The sequence below is a fragment of the Bombina bombina genome, chromosome 3 (genome assembly GCF_027579735.1).
Source record: "Bombina bombina isolate aBomBom1 chromosome 3, aBomBom1.pri, whole genome shotgun sequence".
NCBI lineage: Eukaryota > Metazoa > Chordata > Amphibia > Anura > Bombinatoridae > Bombina > Bombina bombina.
In genome coordinates, this window is record NC_069501.1 from 924,390,067 (window position 1) to 924,410,220 (window position 20,154).

A 20,154-nucleotide genomic window follows, 5' to 3' on the forward strand; every position below is an offset into this window, starting at 1 on the left:
CATTTTGCAAGATGTCTCAATCTGATCCTGTTTCAGAATCCACTATTGGAATCCTGCTGCCTGATGTCGGTTCTACCAAAGCTAAATGCATTTGTTGTAAACCTGTGGTAACTGTACCTCCGGCTGTAATTTGTGATAGTTGTCATGACAAACTTTTACATGCAGAAAATATTTCCATTAGTAGTAATCCATTACCTGTTGTTATTCCTTCAACATCTAATGCTCAGGATATTCCTGTTAATGTGAGAGAATTTGTGTCTAATTCTATTCACAAGGCTTTGTCTGTCATACCACCTTCTAATAAACATAAAAGGTCTTTTAAAACTTCTCATAAAATTGATGAATTTTTAAATGACCGACAACATTCTGATTTATATATCTCTGATGAGGATCTATCTGGTTCAGAAGATTCTTCCTCAGATATTGACACTGACAAATCTTCATACTTAATTAAAATGGAGTATATTCGTTCTTTATTGAAAGAGGTGTTGATTGCATTAGATATGGAGGAGACTAGTCCTCTTGATATTAAAACTAGTAAATGTTTAAATTCACTTTTTAAACCTCATGTAGTTATTCCAGAGGTTATTCCAGTTCCTGATGCTATTTCAGATGTAATTTCTAGGGAATGGAATAGACTGGGTACCTCTTTTACTCCTTCAAGGTTTAAGAAGCTGTACCCCTTGCCATCTGATAAATTGGAGTTATGTGAAAAGATCCCCAAAGTTGATGGCGCCATCTCTACTCTTGCTAAAAGTACTACTATTCCTACGGCAGATAGTACTTCTTTTAAAGATCCTTTAGATAGGAAACTTGAATCTTATCTAAGGAAGGCTTATTTATGTTCAGGTCATCTTCTTAGGCCTGCTATTTCTTTGGCTGATGTTGCAGCTGCTTCATCTTTTTGGTTGGAAACCCTAGCGCAACAAGTATCAGATCATAATGTGTATAGCATTGATAAGTTAATTCAACATGCTAATAATTTTATTTGTGATGCCATTTTTTATATCATCAGAATTGATGTCAGATATATGTCTTAAGCTATATTAGCTAGAAGAGCCTTATGGCTTAAATCTTGGAATGCTGATATGACTTCTAAATCAACGTTGTTATCTCTCTCTTTCCAAGGTAAGAAATGATTTGGTTCTCAGTTGGATTCAATTATTTCAACTGTCACTGGGGGGGGAAGGGAGCTTTTTTCCCTCAGGATAAAAAATCTAAGGGTAAATTTAAGGCTGCTAACCATTTTCGTTCCTTTTACAAAATAAGGAACAGAAACCTGATCCTTCCCCTTCTTCAGTCTGGAATAAATCCAAGCAATTTAAAAGATCTAAATCAGACCCCAAATCCGCATGAAGGTGCAGCCCTCATTCCAGCTCAGCTGATAGGGGGCAGACTAAAATTCTTCAAGGATGTTTGTATCAATTCAATCCAAAATCATTTGATTCAGAACATTGTTTCTCAAGGGAACAGAATAGGTTTCAAAGTAAGACCGCCTGTGAGAAGTTTCTTTCTCTCACGCATTCCAGTGAACCCAGAAAAGGCTCAGGCTTTCCTGAAGTGTGTTTCAGACCTAGAGGTATCTGGGGTAATTGTGCCAGTTTCTGTTCAGGAACGGGGTCTGGGGTTTTATTCAAATCTGTTCATTGTCCCAAAGAAGGAGAATTCTTTCAGACCAGTTCTGGATCTAAAAATTTTGAACCGTTATGTGAGAATACCAACATTCAAAATGGTTACTATAAGGACTATTCTGCCTTTTGTTCAGCAAGGGCATTATATGTCCACAATAGACTTACAGGATGCATATCTTCATATTACGATTCATCCAGATCACCATCAGTTCCTGAGATTCTCTTTTCTAGACAAGCATTACCAATTAGTTGCTCTTCCTTTTGGCCTAGTTCTCGGTGCCCTACTCTCTGTAATGAGAGAGCGGGGTATTGTGGTGTTTCCTTATTTGGACGATATCTTGGTACTTGCTCAGTCTTTACGTTCTGCAGAATCTCACACGAATCAACTAGTGTTGTTTCTTCAAAAACATGGTTGGAGGATCAATTTACCAAAAAGTTCTTTGACTCCTCAGACAAGGGTAACCTTTTTAGGTTTCCAAATAGATTCAGTATCCATGACTTTCTCTAACAGACAAGAGACGTCTGATATTGGTTGCAGCTTGTCAGAACCTTCAGTTTCAATCATTCCCTTCAGTAGCTATGTGCATGGAGGTTTTAGGTCTCATGACTGCAGCATCGGACGCGATCCCTTTTGCTCGTTTTCACATGAGACCTCTTCAGCTTTGTATGCTGAATCAGTGGTGCAGGGATTATACCAGGATATCACAATTAATATCCTTAAATCCCAATGTTCGACTATTTCTGACTTGGTGGTTAGATCACCATGGTTTAGTTCAAGGGGCCTCTTTTGTTCGTCCAGCCTGGGCTGTGATCACAACATATGCAAGTCTTTCCGGTTGGGGAGCTGTCTGGGGATCTCTGACAGCGCAGGGGGTTTGGAAATCTCAAGAGGCGAGATTACCAATCAATATTTTGGAACTCCGTGCGATTCTCAGAGCTCTTCAGTTTTGGCTTCTTCTGAAGAGAGAACCGTTTATTTGTTTTCAGACAGACAATGTCACAACCGTGGCGTATGTCAATCATCAAGGTGGGACTCACAGTCCTCAAGCTATGAAAGAAGTACTTTGGATACTTGCTTGGGCGGAATCCAGCTCCTGTCTAATTTCTGCTGTCCATATCCCAGGTATAGACAATTGGGAAGCGGATTATCTCAGTCGCCAGACTTAACATCCGGGAGAGTGGTCTCTTCACCCAGATGTGTTTTTTCAGATTGTTCAGATGTGGGGGCTTCCAGAAATAGATCTGATAGCTTCTCATCTAAACAGGAAACTTCCCAGGTATCTGTCCAGTTCCAGGGATCCTCAGGTGGAAGCAGTGAATGCGTTGACACTTCCTTGGAGTTATCAACCTGCTTATATCTTTCCGCCTCTAGTTCTTCTTCCAAGAGTGATTTCCAAAATCATAATGGAGCGTTCGTTTGTACTGCTGGTGGCTCCAGCATGGCCACACAGGTGTTGGTATGTGGATCTTGTTCGGATGTCCAGTTGCCAACCTTGGCCACTTCCGTTAAGGCCAGACCTTCTATCTCAAGGCCCGTTTTTCCATTAGGATCTCAAATCATAAAATTTGAAGGTTTGGAGATTGAACGCTTAGTGCTTAGTCATAGAGGTTTCTCTGACTCAGTGATTAATACTATGTTGCAGGCTCGTAAATCTGTGTCTAGAAAGATTTATTATCGAGTTTGGAAGACTTACATTTCATGGTGTTCTTCTCATAAATTCTCTTGGCATTCTTTTAGAATTCCTAGAATTTTACAGTTTCTTCAGGATGGTTTAGATAAGGGTTTGTCTGCAAGTTCATTGAAAGGACAAATCTCTGCTCTTTCTGTTCTGTTTCACAGAAAAATTGCTAATCTTCCTAATATTCATGGTTTTGTACAGGCGTTGGTTCGTATTAAGCCTGTCATTAAATCAATCTCTCCTCCTTGGAGTTTTAATTTGGTTTTGAAAGCTTTACAGGCTCCTCCGTTTGAGCCTATGCATTCTCTGGACATTAAATTACTTTCATGGAAAGTGTTGTTTCTTTTGGCCATCTCTTCTGCTAGAAGAGTTTCTGAATTATCTGCTCTTTCATGTGAGTCTCCTTTTCTGTTTTTTCATCAGGATAAGGCGGTCTTGCGGACTTCATTTACATTTTTACCTAAGGTTGTGAATTCCAACAACATTAGTAGAGAAATTGTTGTCCCTTCATTGTTTCCTAATCCTCAGAATTCTCTGGAGAGATCTTTACATTCTTTGGATGTGGTAAGAGCTTTGAAATATTATGTTGAAGCTACTAAATATTTCAGAGAGACTTCTAGTCTATTTGTTATCTTTTCTGGTTCTAGGAAAGGTCAGAAGGCTTCTGCCATTTCTTTGGCATCTTGGTTAAAGCTTTTGATTCATCATGCTTATTTGGAGTCGGGTAAATCCCTGCCTCAGAGGATTACGGCTCATTCTACTAGGTCAGTTTCTACTTCCTGGGCTTTTAGGAATGAAGCTTCTGTTGATCAGATTTGCAAAGCAGCAACTTGGTCTTCTTTGCATACTTTTACTAGATTCTACCATTTTGATGTTTTTTTCTTCTTCAGAAGCAGTTTTTGGTAGAAAAGTACTTACGGCAGCTGTTTCAGTTTGATTCTTCTGCTTATGATTTCAGTTTTTTTCATTATAAGATTAAAACTTTTAATTTGGGTTGTGGATTAATTTTTCAGCGGAATTGGCTGTCTTTATTTTTATCCCTCCCTCTCTAGTGACTCTTGCGTGGAGTTCCACATCTTGGGTATTTGCTATCCCATACGTCACTAGCTCATGGACTCTTGCCAATTACATGAAAGAAAACATAATTTATGTAAGAACTTACCTGATAAATATATTTCTTTCATATTGGCAAGAGTCCATGAGGCCCACCCTTTTTGTGGTGGTTATGATTTTTTTTGTATAAAGCACAATTATTCCAAATTCCTTGATGCTTTCGCTCCTTTCTTATCACCCCACTTCTTGGCTATTCATTAAACTGAATTTTGGGTGTGGTGGGGGGTGTATTTATAGGCATTTTGAGGTTTGGGAAACTTTGCCCCTCCTGGTAGGAATGTATATCCCATACGTCACTAGCTCATGGACTCTTGCCAATATGAAAGAAATTAATTTATTAAGTTCTTACATAAATTATGTTTTTAATGATATTTTAACTGCTTAGCCTCCAGCGGTTAAGTACAGATCTTTGACTTTTAGCTCATCAAATCCTTCCCTTAGGAGCGGCTCCACTATGTTATTCATTCATGATAGGGGGTGCCTGACTCTTATTCTGAGGATAGTTTCTCTGTCTAAGGATACTGCTACTGTGGCAGAGGATGTGTCCTTTAATTTCAGACTTGAGTAAATTAATGCTTTATTCTGGGAATTTTTAATTGATTTTGTGGTAGAGGATTAGCCTGCTCCAGTTAACCAACCAATTAAGAGGATTGATAAATTCTTTAAGGCAGCTCCCAAATAGTTTTTCTCAGTTTCTGAACCAATTTCTAAGGAATGACAGAAGCTAGGTATGTTCCAATCTATTTTTCCTCTCTCTTCTGTTAACACAGGGATTTGAGAAACTATTTCTAAGGCAGGTGCAGGTATTTCCACTCTTGCCAGACATACCATTATTCCCTTGGAGGTAAGTTCCTCTCTTTTTCTTAAGACACGGTGAGTCCACGGATCACCAAACACTGTTGGGAATATCACTCCTGGCCAGCAGGAGGAGGCAAAGAGCACCACAGCAAAGCTGTTAAGTATCACTTCCCTTCCCACAAGCCCCAGTCTTTCTCTTTGCCTCTAGTGCAAGGAGGAGGTGAACAAGCGTCTGGCGGAAGTGCCGGATGTGAATCTTTTTGTCAGGCCCTGGTCAGAATCAGGCCTGTATTTAAGTTGGTTGCTCCTCCTTGGAGCCTTAACCTTGCATTCCATAGATATTAAGTTATTATCTTAAAAGGTTTTGTTTCTTACTGCTATTTCTTCTGCTCGGAGGGTCTCTGAACTCTTAGCATTGCAGTGTGATTCTCCTTATCTCATATTTCATGCAGATAAGGCAGTTCTCCGTACCAAGTTTGGTTTTCTTCCTAAGGTTGTTTCGGACAGAAATATTAATCAGGAAATTGTGGTCCCTTATCTTTGTCCTAATCCTCATTCTCATAAAGAACATTTGTTGCACAACTTAGACGGTGTGCGGGCTCTTAAATTCTATCTGCAGGCTACGAAGGACTTTCGTCAGTCTTCTGCATTGTTTGTCTGTTTTTCTGGAAACCGTAAGGGCCTGAAAGCTACTGCTACTTCTCTTTCTCTCTGGTTTAGAAGTGTTATTTGTATGGCTTATGAGACTGCTGGACAGCAGCCTCCTGAGAAAATTGCAGCTCACTCTACTAGGGTGGTGTCTTCTTCTTGGTCCTTCAAGAATGAGGCCTCTGTAGAACATATTTGTAAGGCTGTGACTGGGTCTTCTTTGCACACTTTTTCTAAATTCTATAAATGTGATACTTTTGCCTCGGCTGAGGCTTTCTTTGGGAGAAAGGTTCTGCAGGCAGTGGTGCCTTCTGTTTAGGTTACCTGTCTTGCCCTCCCTTATCATCTGTGTCCTCTAGCTTGGGTATTGATTCCTAACAGTAATTGATGATCCGTGGACTTACCGTGTCTAAAGAAAGAAAACAAAATTTATGCTTACCTGATAAATTTATTTATTTCTTGACACGGTGAGTCCGCGGCCCTCCCTGATTTCAGACAGTTTTTTTATTTAAACCGCAGGCACCTCTGCACCTTATTTCCTTTCTCTCCTTTTCCTTCGTTCGAATGACTGAGGGTTGTGGGAAGGAAAGTGATACTTAATAGCTTTGCTGTGGTGCTCTTTGCCTCCTCCTGCTGGCCAGGAGTAATATTCCCAACAGTAATTGATGATCCGTTGACTCACCGTGTCAAGAAAGAAAGAAATTTAACAGGTAAACATATATTTTGTTTTTAATGATCATTTAGATAGATACCTTGAAGGTTTTTATAGGTGATCCCTTCAGCTTCCCTCTGTAGATGCTGCTTGATCTGACAAACTCTTTCAGAACTTGTTTCTGGGGAAAGCAATTTGGTTAAGATGCAGGATCACATTAATATCCTAAGAACAGCATATACTTTTTTTTTTGTGATGCAAGATAAAATAAATGTAAGCGTAAGCTTTGATCAGCATAGCATTTTCCCCCCTCCAATGTAAGACTCAAAAAGCTTCTACCCAGAATTCTGGCTTTTAAAAATATTCCAGGAAGTCAAACCCTTTTTGGCCCAAAAACAAGACCACATTAAGGTGCATCCCTCATGCCAGACCAGTATCTGGTGGGGGCAGAATTAGTCTTTTAGGGAATCTTGCAAGAGATCTGTTAAAGATCCCTGGGTGTTTGAAAATCATTTTCCTGGGGTATCAAATAAGCTTTTGTTTAAGGCCTCCTCAGAGAAGATAATTTTTGTCGTGAGATCCTTTAGATGCCCAAGCTTTTTCTGGCTTGTGTAAGAAATCTGGAAATATTGGGAGTTATTGATCTAGTTTCAACGTCAAAATTAAGCCATGGTTGTGTTTTTTTTTTTTTTGTATTTTCTTTCTTTCTAAATCTCTTTATAGTATCAAAGAAAGAAGGTACTTTTTGTCCTGTTCTTGGATCTCAAAATTCTGAATAAATTCCTGAAATTTCCTACTTTCAGGATGGAGACAATTTGCACTTTACTTTCTTTAGTGCAGAACGATCAGTTTATATCTACTATAGACTTTAATATGCTTATTTACAAATCCCTATTAACAGGTATCATGTCAAGTTTCTGAGATTTGCTCAGATTATCAGTTTGTGGCCCTCCCTTAAAGCCTGGCTACAAAACCCAGTGTATTTACAAAAGTACTTGTAGCTGATTTGTCTATAGTTCAAGCTCAGGGTGTTTCTGTAGTACCTTAATTTAACGGCCTTCTGGTTCAGGCTACCTCATTTCATCTGGCTGTGTCACACACAGATGGTACTTCTTTTTTTAGGTTCATAATCGATTCAGTGACTTTGTATGTCCTTCTGCAGTTGAATTATCTCCCTTATGGTGCTTAGTTTGTGGGGTTTGAGTCTCATGGTGGCTGACTCAGATGCAGTTCCATTTGCCAGAGTTCATCTTTGGGCCCTCAAATTGCAGATGCTGCATTTATAGAATAGGGACCATAAGGATTTGTTTCAGAGGATCCTTTTAGATCAAAGGACAAAACAGTCTATAGCAGAGCTTTCCAAACTTTTCATGTTGGTGATGCACTTTTTTAGACCTACATAATTTTGCGACACAGTAATTAAATTGTACTAGCAAACAGGAGGTTAAACTAACTTGTTTTAAGAGATACGTACATAAATGATATAATAACGAAATGTATTTACAAGTAACAGTATGTATGTGCAAGAATTAAAAAAAAGTTTAATACCACCACTGACTATTTTAATGGGACGTATGAGGTTGATGGGATGAACAAAGTTTCTGAATATTTTGTAGAATATTAGATAAAGACACTCACATTTCATCATCAAGCATTTTTAAGCTTACACTTCCTATCCATATATCAAGAGCAGGAGTAGCAATGTACTACTGGGAGCTAGCTAGCTGCAGAAACAAAAACATTTTGACTTCTGACTTCAGCTCAGGGTTTAAGCTGCCGCCCTCAGAGCTCTGCGAGTTGCACTGACTACTGCCCGCACTGTAAACATACTATCTCACTCCCTGACTACCGATTGAGGAGACTACACATGCAGTTAGGAGCCAATGTGCCACCAATAGGAATAGTTTCAATTCCCATTGAGCTGCGCCAATAGGTTAAGATGATCTGTGACCCACTAGGTATCAATCATAAGTCAAACATGTGATATGCGTAGCAAGCAGACGGAAAGCCAGAAACCAAAAAAAAATGTAATTAAAAAAAATTGTGCTGAAGCAGGGACACACCTACACACTGTGTCACGACACACAGTTTGGAAAGCACTGATCTATAGTCTATAACTTGGTGGCAGATTTATAATTTCTTGGTTCAGGGTTCCTAGTAATTTCCACAGACGCTAGCCTGTTAGGTTGTAGTGAGGTCTGGGGATCTTGGAGAGTGCAGGGATTTGGTCTCCTCTGATGGTAGCTCCAGAATATTTACAGGTAACCTCAACTTCAGAGCTCTCCAAAGTTAACCTACCTAAGACCGGAATCTTTTCTGTAATTTCAGTCAGACAATGTCACAGCAGTAGCCTATGCCAATCATCAAGGAGAAACTCACACTTCCTTAGTATTGAGGGAAGTGTCCTGCATTATTTGCTTGAAAGAACTTCAACATTGCATGATTTCTGCTATCTGCATTCCGGATCTGAACAATTGGGTGGCAGACTTTCTCAATTACAAGGCTCTTCACCCAGGAGATTAGTCTCTGAATTTGGAATTTTTCAACCAGTTTGTAAGATTTTGAGGTCTGCCAAACATAGCTCTCATGGCCTCTCGCTTGAATAGCAAACTGCCTCAGTATTGTGTCAGGACTTGGGTCCCTTATGCAAGTCTAATAGATGCCCTAGTGGTTCCCTGGTCATTCTGCCTGTTTTAAATATATTCCCTGTTTTTTTTTTCTATCCAGAGTGATAAGCAGAATCAAGAAGGAACATATCTCAGCAATTCTGATTGCTCCGGTGTGGCCTCACAGTCTTTGGTTTTGCAGATCTGGTTAAGATGCCCTCATATCTGCCTTGGATGCTTCCTTTAAAGGATTACTTTCTGTTATAATTTTTAAGCTAAACAACTAACATATTAAAGTTAATAAACATTAATTAAAACCTACTGACCTATATTTTCTCCAAAACGAAGTTTCATAACGTTCTAAAAGTTATATATTTTATTCGCCGATGATGACACGTTATCCTGCCCACTATTTTCAGTGTTCAAAATACTTAAACCAATAACTTTGTGTTTAAAGCGCCATTTTGAAACCTAGGTATTGTAAACGGATTGGTACAGAGCAAAGGATACCCACGGAGTGGGTTTGGAAAACAATTAAATTTGCAGACAAGATTTCTGATATACGGTAGAGATATGTTAATGAAATGCTATTGATAAAAAGCGTATTTGAGGTAGTTAGTTAGTAACAGGCATAGAAAATATTTACTTACAGTGGCCCTTTAAGAAGGGATCTTCTATCTCAAAGTTCTTTCTTTTATCAAGATATTAAAACTGCATTCGACAATTGAATGCTTAGCACTGTCTCAGAGACGTTTTTTGACAAGGTTATTAACACCTTGATTTATTCTAGAAAACCTGTTACCAGATGTATTTTTCATAAGGTCTTGAATTTCTATTATGTATGGGTTTCTTGCAAAGGATTTCTTTGGTTCCTGCAGGAGGGAATGGATTATGGTTTGTCGTCCAGTTCTCTGAATGTTCAAATTTCTGCTCTTTCTGTATGGTTTCTTAAGAAAATTGCTAAAATTCCAGATTTTCAGGCCTTTGTTTGGGCTCTGATCAGAATTAAAGAAGTTATTTATCCAGTTTCTCCTACTTGGAATCATCTGGTTTTGATGACTTGTGGGATCTCACCATCTAATGAAAGAAAGCAAAATGTATGCTTACCTAATACATTAATTTCTTTCATGATGGTGAGAGTCCACAAGTCCAGACCCTTTTTTTTATTATTCACATGGCGGCAATACTTGTTTTCCACTTCTTATGCCTTGCTTTATTTTTTCTGCTTTGCTCATCTACTTTGGGTATATGTATAACTGTCTCCCATTACACAACATTTTCCTCAGTTGATGAGTATATGTTTGTCTATTACTTTTGATATAAATGTGTCAGTCCCCGACATAATGTGTGCTAGGTAAAAACAAATCAGTATTTTAAAGAAAAAGTCTAGCAGACACGTGTCTCCCCCTCAGCACCACTGTTTTTCATTGGTACAGACCAAGATTTAAAAATACACCTGTGTATACTATGTTTTTTTAGACCCACCTGGGATACTTTGGGTTCTAATGCCTAGTCCTCTCCATAGGGCAGTTTTATTTTGATCCAGTTGCATGAGTTCACCTTATCACAATTACTTAAATTGGGGATTAAGGGATATATAAATACATTTGGCGCTTTTAATTAACTATATAAAAATGTTATTAATAATTGTTTACTAATAGAATTTTTCATATTATTAGTTGTTGGAAGTGTGGTGACTTTATCTTTTGTATTGTTTTTTTTTTTGTTTTTTGTTTTTTATTGACCATTACCGGGAAAGATTGTCATTAACACTAAGATTATTTAAACAGACCGTAAAGTCAAAAATAAACTTTCACAATTTATATTGAGCATGTGATTTTAAACAACTTTACAATTTACTTATATTATCTCATGTGTTTTAGTCTCTTGATATCTTTTTTTGGAAAGCATGCCTAGTTATGCTCATGAGTTGCCATGCACTACTGGGTGCTTACTGCTGATAGCACATATATGCCTCTTATCATTGACTCACCTGATGTGCTTAGCTAGTTTCCATTAGCTCAGTGTATTGATGCTTTTTTAACAAAGGATAGCAAGATAATTCAGCAAATTTGAAGAGGTAATTTTTTTTTATTACATGCTCTATATGAATCATGAAAAAATAATTGGGCTTCAGGTTCCTTTAAAGAAAAATAATGTGACTAACATGACTAAGGGGTGTTATCACGAAACGTTGTGGCTGTTTGGATCTTATCCCATGTAACCTAATAAAGAGGACGTTCCTGCATTATTAGAGACCCTTTTCCTTTATTTTTCTCTACATATTGGTGAGTTTTGGCAGTTCTCACTGTGGGGCTCTAATTGGTGTTGTGCTGGTATTGATTTCTCTACAATTCATGTTCCTTTAATGCAGGGCTTGACAAATCTGGGCGCCACTGGCACCTTAAAATGAATCCCTGCGACTGTATGCCCACTGCTACCTTCCTTTGTCAGCAGATCCAAAAATATAGTGTGGAGTGGCTTAATCTTTTCAAGCCCATGTGGCTGGAAACTACAATACCCAGAATGCTGCTTGGCCAAAGTGTGAGTTGTCCCATTGGCTGTTGTCCTGGGGCAGATTTGCAGCAAGGGTTGAGGGTGGAGTAGTTTATTGTTACTAAAAAGTTGCAGCTCAGGTCTTTCTATAAGCTATTTCAGTGCAACAGAGATGTGAGTTGATGGGGCTCAGTTGCTGAAGTTTAAAATGGCTGTGGCATGTTCCAGCTCTAGTTTTACAAGCTAATGTAGTTAATCTACCCTAACTGCAAATTTTACTAATCATTTGTATGATCAAAGTATTTAAAAACTTTTTATCTGTTCAGCAAGTCTGATAATTTAAAATAACTCTCAAGCAATTGTGCCTTTATGTAGTTTGTTTAATTTCCTTATGTAAGATGTGTTGTGGAGATAATTGTTGTAGTTCTCTGTTGTTCAACAAACTTCTTGTTAATGGTCTCCTTTTATAGTGTACTCTAATTACATATTTAAATTGTATAGAGAGAGTACCTATGTTGTAACCGCTAAACAAGGCAGAATGTGCTTTAAACATTTATAGTAACACTGACGCAGAAAAGTAGTTCGCTCTGAACGAATATTTTAAAAATGTGGGAAAGTTAAGTTCATATTTTTTTTTTTTAACTGAATAGTTATGTGGGGATTCCGGTATATTTATGTATTTAAATTTCATATTAATCTTATAATTTTGTGCATTTATTACTGGGTTTTATGTTTTACTTAATTATGCAACATAAAATGGGGTGTTTATGATTGTTATGTAATCATGTTTATTTGTACTCTTACTAGTAGCCTTGTTTAAAACAGTTTTGATAATTTATATATATATATATATACAGGAAACAGACCGCACTCCTGACTTTTTCTTTAAGACCCTGGGTGCAGCAAAAGCAAAGCATAGGAAACAACAGAGTGCACTCCAAAGGAATTTGTTGCAAAAGAATCACTTTACTGTGAACGTTTTCGGACAATAAGTCTGTCCTCAGACATATACACACACATATACAAATACACCCGACTCCTAGATTTTGAACATGTCGACCGATGCTTTCATATATTACCTAACAAGAAGTACCAACTAAAAATGAATATACACACCCACACATTTAATTGACACATTTAATTTGCATCAGTAATGCACAGTATTGGAAAGCGTAATGTAACAATCCATTTAATGTAACTTGCTAAAGTTTTGACACATAGCACAATTTTCTTGCTACTTCTATTATAAGAACATATTGTTTTGATTTATGTGCCACTTTATTCTAATGAAGTTTGATAGCCTTGTTTATAAAATCCTATTACAAAATCATGTTAAACCCCTTTTGCTTTAGAAGCTGCGCTGAATTCTCTTATTCCTGTGAGAGAGAACCCTGTAAAATCTAACTCATTAGTTTACAGTTTTGTCATAACTTGAAGCGATTGGGTTGTGTAATTCTCACAGTAGCTACTTATGATTGCCGCTTTAAGCTCACTGCAAGATGTTAACAGGTATTATTAAATGTAAAAATCTAATGTAAGACGTTCTCAGGCACATTTCAATAATAGAGAACACATTCGTAGGTTTATATGATTTGTACCGTTGGGTATATTAAATATGTAAACTTATATTTAGTATAAATGCATCTCTGGGAAACTGCCTCTATATTTTACATTAAAACAAAATGTAACTGTTGCATTTGTTACCAAAAATTATACTGATTTAAAAAAAAAATAAAAAAAAATTGGGGAGGTTTTTTAGTTGAAAAAAACAAAAAACTGTTTCTTATTGTCTTTCTCCCCTTTATTTCAAAAATACTTATGAAGACACAAGTAGAGAAGGTACTGGAACTGAACAAATGAAATACATGGACATATGTGTTGCATGTGGCAAAATCAAGGATTTAAACAGGAGCTAAAAACTACTAAAGTTACAAAATGACTTACGTTGTATTTGATGCGTTTTTTTACTTGATTCATTTCACGCATTATATGTATTGGTTCTTTGTTTGTTCCACTAACAGTAGCTCTTTTAGTAGGTGCTAGTATCTTATTAAAGTGATGGTAAACTCTCCCGTTTATAAGAACAGATCCGGAATGTTAGTGATATTTTAGATGGAGTTTAATTTAGCAGTTGCAATGAAGATGCGCTATAACCTACTTTTTAGCATAGATATGAAATTCAAATTCCCCGTGCTCCGTGGCGCACTTCAAAAGTCAATTTTTTCTGTGAGCTTACAGTTTTAATTGTTGTCCAATCAGCACTCTAGCTACAAGAAAAGGGCCATATGGAGAGAGCACCATTTGGACAGTTATTCTTTCATATTGCACCTAACTCGTAATAGTGTGCTGGTATTACAAAGTAGAGTGCAAATATGGCTTTAGAGAAAGCGATATTTTATGCTCCACTGTAATCTTGTCCTAAATGTCCTGTTTTATGTGGTGATCAGGAGATAAACTTGTCACATAGATATGTCTACTATGAATGCGAACTGTGTAAGTATAATTTGCTTTGTGTTTATACGTTTGAGTTCCATTTGAATTCTCAAATTGTATACACTTTAAAAGATTTACTTTTTTGGGATATATACATCATCTTTCTGTTACAGTAGAATGTATCTAATGTGTCAGTAATTAATATGAGGTTATCTGTAATGTTACAATTAGCATCCACTACCAGTGACCCATCGGTCATGCATTGTAGTCAGAAAGATTATTGTTTTTAGTAAATATCTTACCATTTATTTGTGTGGCGCAGATACAGTAAAGTAAAAATATACAATTCAGATAGAGCATGCAATTTTAAATCACTTTCCAATTTACTTCTTTTATCTAATTAGCGTCATTGTTTTGATATCCTTTATTGAAAAACATAAGTAGGCTGGGAGGTAGCTGGCGAGTAGTGGCTGTATACATGTTGTCATTGTATGCTCTAACGTACTCATGAAAGAAAAAATTGGCTTTCATATTTTTCTTTTTACTTTTTTAGCAATCCGTGTTTTATTACCTTAACAAATACTTACAGTTTTGCTGTCTGTGCCAGAGAACAGTTTAAGAAGATATCAAGAATGTTCGAGAACATGGAAAAGCTGTACCAAAATGTCATGGATTACTATGTGGTTGATCCAAAAAAAGTTTCAGTGGAAGAGTTTTTCACAGATTTGAATAACTTCCGGGTGATGTTTGTGGTATGTTCGTTTTGTTGTTTTTTCTATACCCTTATTGCTTCTCTCATATATATGTATATATATATATATATATATATATATATATATATATATATATATCGTATATATTACTGAAAACAAATGTAATTAAATATTGAACTGCTTATATGTCATTTGCATGTCTTTATGTGCAAACCATAAACATAGTAAGTTGACCCTCTTATCCAAGGTAAGATTTTTATGCTGTTCTTCATAAATGATTGAGAAGTGAATTCAATGCCATTAAGGTGTCTGTTTCTTGATGAATTTACTCTGCAATCATTTTACCTAATAATGCAGGTCCACTCCTAATAAAGAAGCACTCTTTACATGAGATTTGCAATGTTCTTATGGATTAAAATTAATGTAGCTACAGTGAAACATTTGTATAAAGCAGAAAGTTTATATTGTATGCCCTTATTACAAAAAGTAAGTAATTGTTTATTGCCGCTCAAGGATACATATTTAAAAACAGGTTAGTTTTTCAATCTGTTACAACCAGGCTTTTCTGCAAATTTATTATTCTTTGTAGTTCTGAGGTAAAGATTTTTCTGTATACTGTTAAAAAGTACACATGTACCAGTGAGCCCATCTAGGAAGGCATATGTGCATAGCCGCCAGTCTGTGCCCATCTTTATCTTCGGAGCAGAAGTGTATTGGTGCTGAATTTAACTGTGTTTAAACCCTTTGACCAAGCAGTAGTGTATATGAAGCAAATTATTAAAGAAAAGTTTGCTAAAGGCAGACAATTATGTGATTGTTTCCCCCCTTCCTAGCATTATATAGCAATCTACTTACATACAGCTGCCCCCCCCTCATTATCTGCTATGGAACAATCAGCAAGTCATTTGTTTTCATTTAACTTTCAGCTTTTGCATAACCATGAGCCAGTGACGTGTTTTTATATCTACATTAATGCGTAGTGCAAACAAAAAGTTATTTAGTGTGTTAACCAAATAGGATTCTACAAAACATACAGTGGTGCCTCCTTATGCTTATTCATTAAAGGGACATGAACCCCAATTTTTTTCTTTCATCATTTAGAAAGAGCATGCAATTTCCATCTAATACGAGGAGAGTCCACGGCTTCATTCATTACTTGTGGGAATACAAAACCTGGCCAAAGGAGGCAAAGACACCCCAGCCAAAGGCTTTAAATACCTCCCCCACTCCCGTTTTCCCCCTGTCATTCTTTGCCTTTCGTCACAGACCAGGATCCTTGGGTTCTGGAAGTTGTTGCCCAGGGTTACAGGATAGGTTTCAAAACGCATCCTCCCAGGGGCAGATTCCTTTTGTCAAATCTATCATCAAAACCAGAGAAACAGGATGCATTTCTAGAGTGCGTGAGGGATCTCTCCTCTCTAGGAGTAATTGTACCGGTACATCTAACAGAAAGGGGTCTAGGGTACTATTCAAACCTTTTCATGGTACCAAAGAAGGAGGGCATTTTTTGCCCGATTCTTGACCTAAAGTGCTTGAACAAGTTTCTGTCCGTTCCATCGTTCAAAATGGAGACAATATGGTCTATATTGCCCCTAGTTCAAGAGGTTCAGTTTATGACCACGATAGACTTGAAGGACGCTTACCTTCATGTGCCAATATACAAAGATCACTTCAGGTTCTTAAGGTTCGCCTTTCTGGATCAGCACTTCCAGTTTGTAGCTGTTCCCTTCAGGCTGGCTACTGCTCCACAAATCTTCACGAAGATTCTGGGAACTCTGCTTGAGGTGGCAAGATCCAGAGGGATAGCAGTTGCTCCTTATCTGGACAACATCCTGGTTCAGGCTCCGTCCTACCAGCTGGCAGTGGACCATTCGGGAGCTCTTCTGCGATCTCATGGTTGGAAGATAAACTCAGGAAAGAGTTTTTTGGTTCCCAGTACCAGAGTTAAGTTCCTGGGCACGATAATAGACTCCATAGCCATGAAAATATTCCTAACAGACCAGAGACGTCACAAAATGGTCTTCAGCTGTATGGCCCTTCAGTCCTCCTCATGGCCATCAGTGGCCCGGTGCATGGAGGTGATTGGGCTCATGGTATCCACTATAGATGTCATTCCTTTCGCCAGATTCCTTCTCTGGCCTCTTCAGCTGTGCATGCTGAGGCAGTGGAACAGCAATCATTCGGACCTATCCCAACTGATCTCTCTGGACAACGGGTCGCAGGAATCTCTCTCTTGGTGGCTCCGTCCAGATCAGCTGTTCCAGGGGACATCCTTCCTCAGACCAGCTTGGGAGGTTGTGACTACGGACGCGAGTCTCTCAGGTTGGGGAGCGGTTTGGGGTGCCAGGAAGGCACAGGGCAGGTAGAATCGGAAGGAGTCTTTTCTACATATCAACATCCTAGAACTTTGTGCGATCTTCAACGCTCTGGGGACTTGGCCCCTCCTGGGTTTGTCCAAGTTTATCAGATTTAAGTAGGACAATATTACCTCAACCAACAAGGGGGAACAAGGAGCTCCCTAGCGATAAGGGAAGTATCTCGGATTCTGCAGTGGGCGGAGGCCCACGACTGCTCGCTATAAGTGATCCACATCCCTGGTGTGGATAACTGGGAAGCGGATTTTCTCAGCAGACAGTCGTTTCATCCGGGGGAATGGTCTCTTCACCCCAAAGTGTTTAAGGAGATTTGCAACAGTTGGGGGACTCCGGAGATAGATCTCATGGCGTCCAGACTCAACTTCAAGCTACCCAGATACGGGTCGCGGTCCAGGGATCCCCAGGCAGAACTGATAGATGCCTTAGCAGTGCCTTGGGTATTCAACTTAGTTTACATATTTCCACCGTCACCACTTCTACCTTGTGTAGTGGCACGCATCAAGCAGGACCAAACGTCAAATATTCTGATTGCTCTGTCATGGCCGCGGAGGACTTGGTTTGTGGATTTAGTGGGGATGTCAACGTCCCCTCCATGGAGATTGCCCTGTTGCAGGGATCTGCTGGTACAGGGTCCCTTTGTGCATCAGAATCTAGATTCTCTGAGGCTGACTGCGTGGAGATTGAACGCTTAGTCTTAGCTAGAAGAGAATTTTCTGAGAGGATAATTGATGCTCTCATTCAAGCCAGAAAGCCGGTTACCCGTCGCATCTATCATAAGGTGTGGAGGACCTACTTACGCTGGTGTGAAACTCGCAGATATTCCTGGCACAAGGTCAGGGGTATCCAGGATTCTTTCCTTCCTCCTGGATGGTTTGGAGAAGGGACTTGCCGCCAGTTCCTGAAGGGGTCAGATTTCTGCTCTATGTTGCTACACAAGAAGCTCGCTGAGCTCCCTGATATAGTGTCTTTTGTTCAGGCTCTATCCAGGATTAGGCCTGTATTCAGACATTCTGCTCCTCCTTGGAGTTTGAATCTGGTTCTTAGGGTTTTGCAGAAGATCCAGTTTGAGCCTATGCATTATCGCAGCATTAATCTGGAGATTGTTGTTCCTTCCTTGTGTCCTAACTCCTCCTCTTCAAAAGAACGGTTACTTCATAACTTGAATGTGGTTCGAGCTTTGAAGTTTTATCTTTAGGCTACGAGAGATTTCAGACAGACTTCAGTATTGTTTGTTGTCAATTCGGGGAAGTTCAAAGGGCAGAAGGCTTCTTCCACTTCCCTATCCTTTTGGCTGAAGAGCATGATTCGCTTGGCTTATGAGACAGCGGGACATAAGCCTCCTCAGAGGATTACGGCTCACTCAACTAGAGCTGTGGCTTCTTCTTGGGCCTTTAAGAATGAGCCTTCTATGGAGCAGATTTGTAAGGCAGCTACCTGGTCCTCCTTACATACTTTTTCAAAGTTTTACAAATTTGATGTTTTTGCTTCGGCTGGGAGAAAGGTTTTGTAGGCTGTAGTGCCCTCAGAATAGGGTCCGCCTCCCTTTTTTCCCTCCCGTTTTTTTTTTTTTCAATTCAGTGTCCTCTAGAGCTTGGGTATTTGTTTCCCACAAGTAATAGATGAAGCCGTGGACTTTCCTTGTATTAGATGGAAAACATAAATTATGCTTACCTGATAATTTAATTTCCATCATTACGAGGAGAGACCACGGCTCCCGTCCAGTTCTCTGTTGGGCGGACCTAAATTTATTTAGTTTTTTTCTTCTGGCACCATTTATAATATATATATATACTATTTTTCTCCTACTGTTGCTTTTTCCCTCAGCAGAATGACTGGGGATGAGGGGAGTGGGGGAGGTATTTAAGCCTTTGGCTGGGGTGTGTCTGCCTCCTCCTGGTGGCCAGGTTCTGTATTCCGACAAGTAATGAATGAAGCTGTGGACTCTCATCGTAATGATGGGAATTGAATTATCAGGTAAGCATAATTTATGTTTTTAAACAACTTCCCAATGTACTTCTATTATCTAATTGTCTTTATTCTCTTGATATCATTTGTTGAAAGCATATCTAAATAGGCTCAGTAGCTGCTGATTGGTTGCTGCACAAAGATGTCTTGTGTGATTGGCTCACCCCTGTGCATTGATATTTCTTTAACAAAGGATATCTAAAGAATTAAGCATATTAGATCATAGAAATACATTGGAATGTTGCTTAAAATTGTATTCACTATCTGAATCAAGAAAGAAAAATATTGGGTTTCATTTCCCTTTTTAAGGATTTTTTAATGTATTCCAGAATCATAGAATTACATAGCTTGTTGGAAAGGTTATTTCACGTCAAAAAATTCTAATGAATTAATTCTACAAATGAAATTTAGTTTTATTTTATGTTGTATTGATTTTCATAATATCCAAATAGCTCATACCCTGTATAAATGTTTCTTCAAGTAAAGCAGAAACTTTTTTTTTTTTCTCTAATAAACTTTTTCAAGACCATAAACATTGCACTTCTTGTATACTCAGAATTTATAAATGTATCCTGCTTCAAGTCTGAAATAAATTGCATTGCACATCATTACTGGAAAAGTCTGTGACAATATATGGCTTTATCAATACTTGTCTTGGTTTTTGTTCTGCTGATAAGGCTTTATATAAAAGTGGTCTTACAAAGTCGATTGTTGTAACCTCAGTATCCCCAGAAGTCTTGTGTGCAAACATACCAAGTATAATTTACAATTAGCTGATTCCATTTGGAGATATGAAAACAATATTGCAGATTTATGGATAATTTGAAAAGGTGCTGTATATAACCCAGTAATAAACTTTGTGGCATATAACTAAGGAACCAGTGCAAAATCAAACATAAAATATGTTTTGTGGAATTTGTGATCTTCTGTTTGCAGATGGACCAGAATATATGCATATAAGTGGTAGATACTGAGAATGTTTTTATATAACCTTTATTATTTTATAATATGTGTAATTCTCTCAGTATTAAAGCCATTTTTTCAC

At 38.2% G+C, this 20,154-nt stretch overlaps 1 protein-coding gene across 2 annotated transcripts in view; it reads left to right on the forward strand.

Annotated features, from left to right (window-relative positions):
- The window catches only part of DIAPH3 (diaphanous related formin 3), a 1,718,568-nt gene that overhangs the window by 1,350,839 nt on the left and 347,575 nt on the right, over window positions 1–20,154 (forward strand). For both annotated transcript variants that reach the window (XM_053707945.1, XM_053707946.1), the window contains exon 24: window positions 14,643–14,808. In XM_053707945.1, the coding sequence (XP_053563920.1) occupies window positions 14,643–14,808 (166 nt within the window). The remainder of the gene's footprint in view (window positions 1–14,642; window positions 14,809–20,154) is intronic.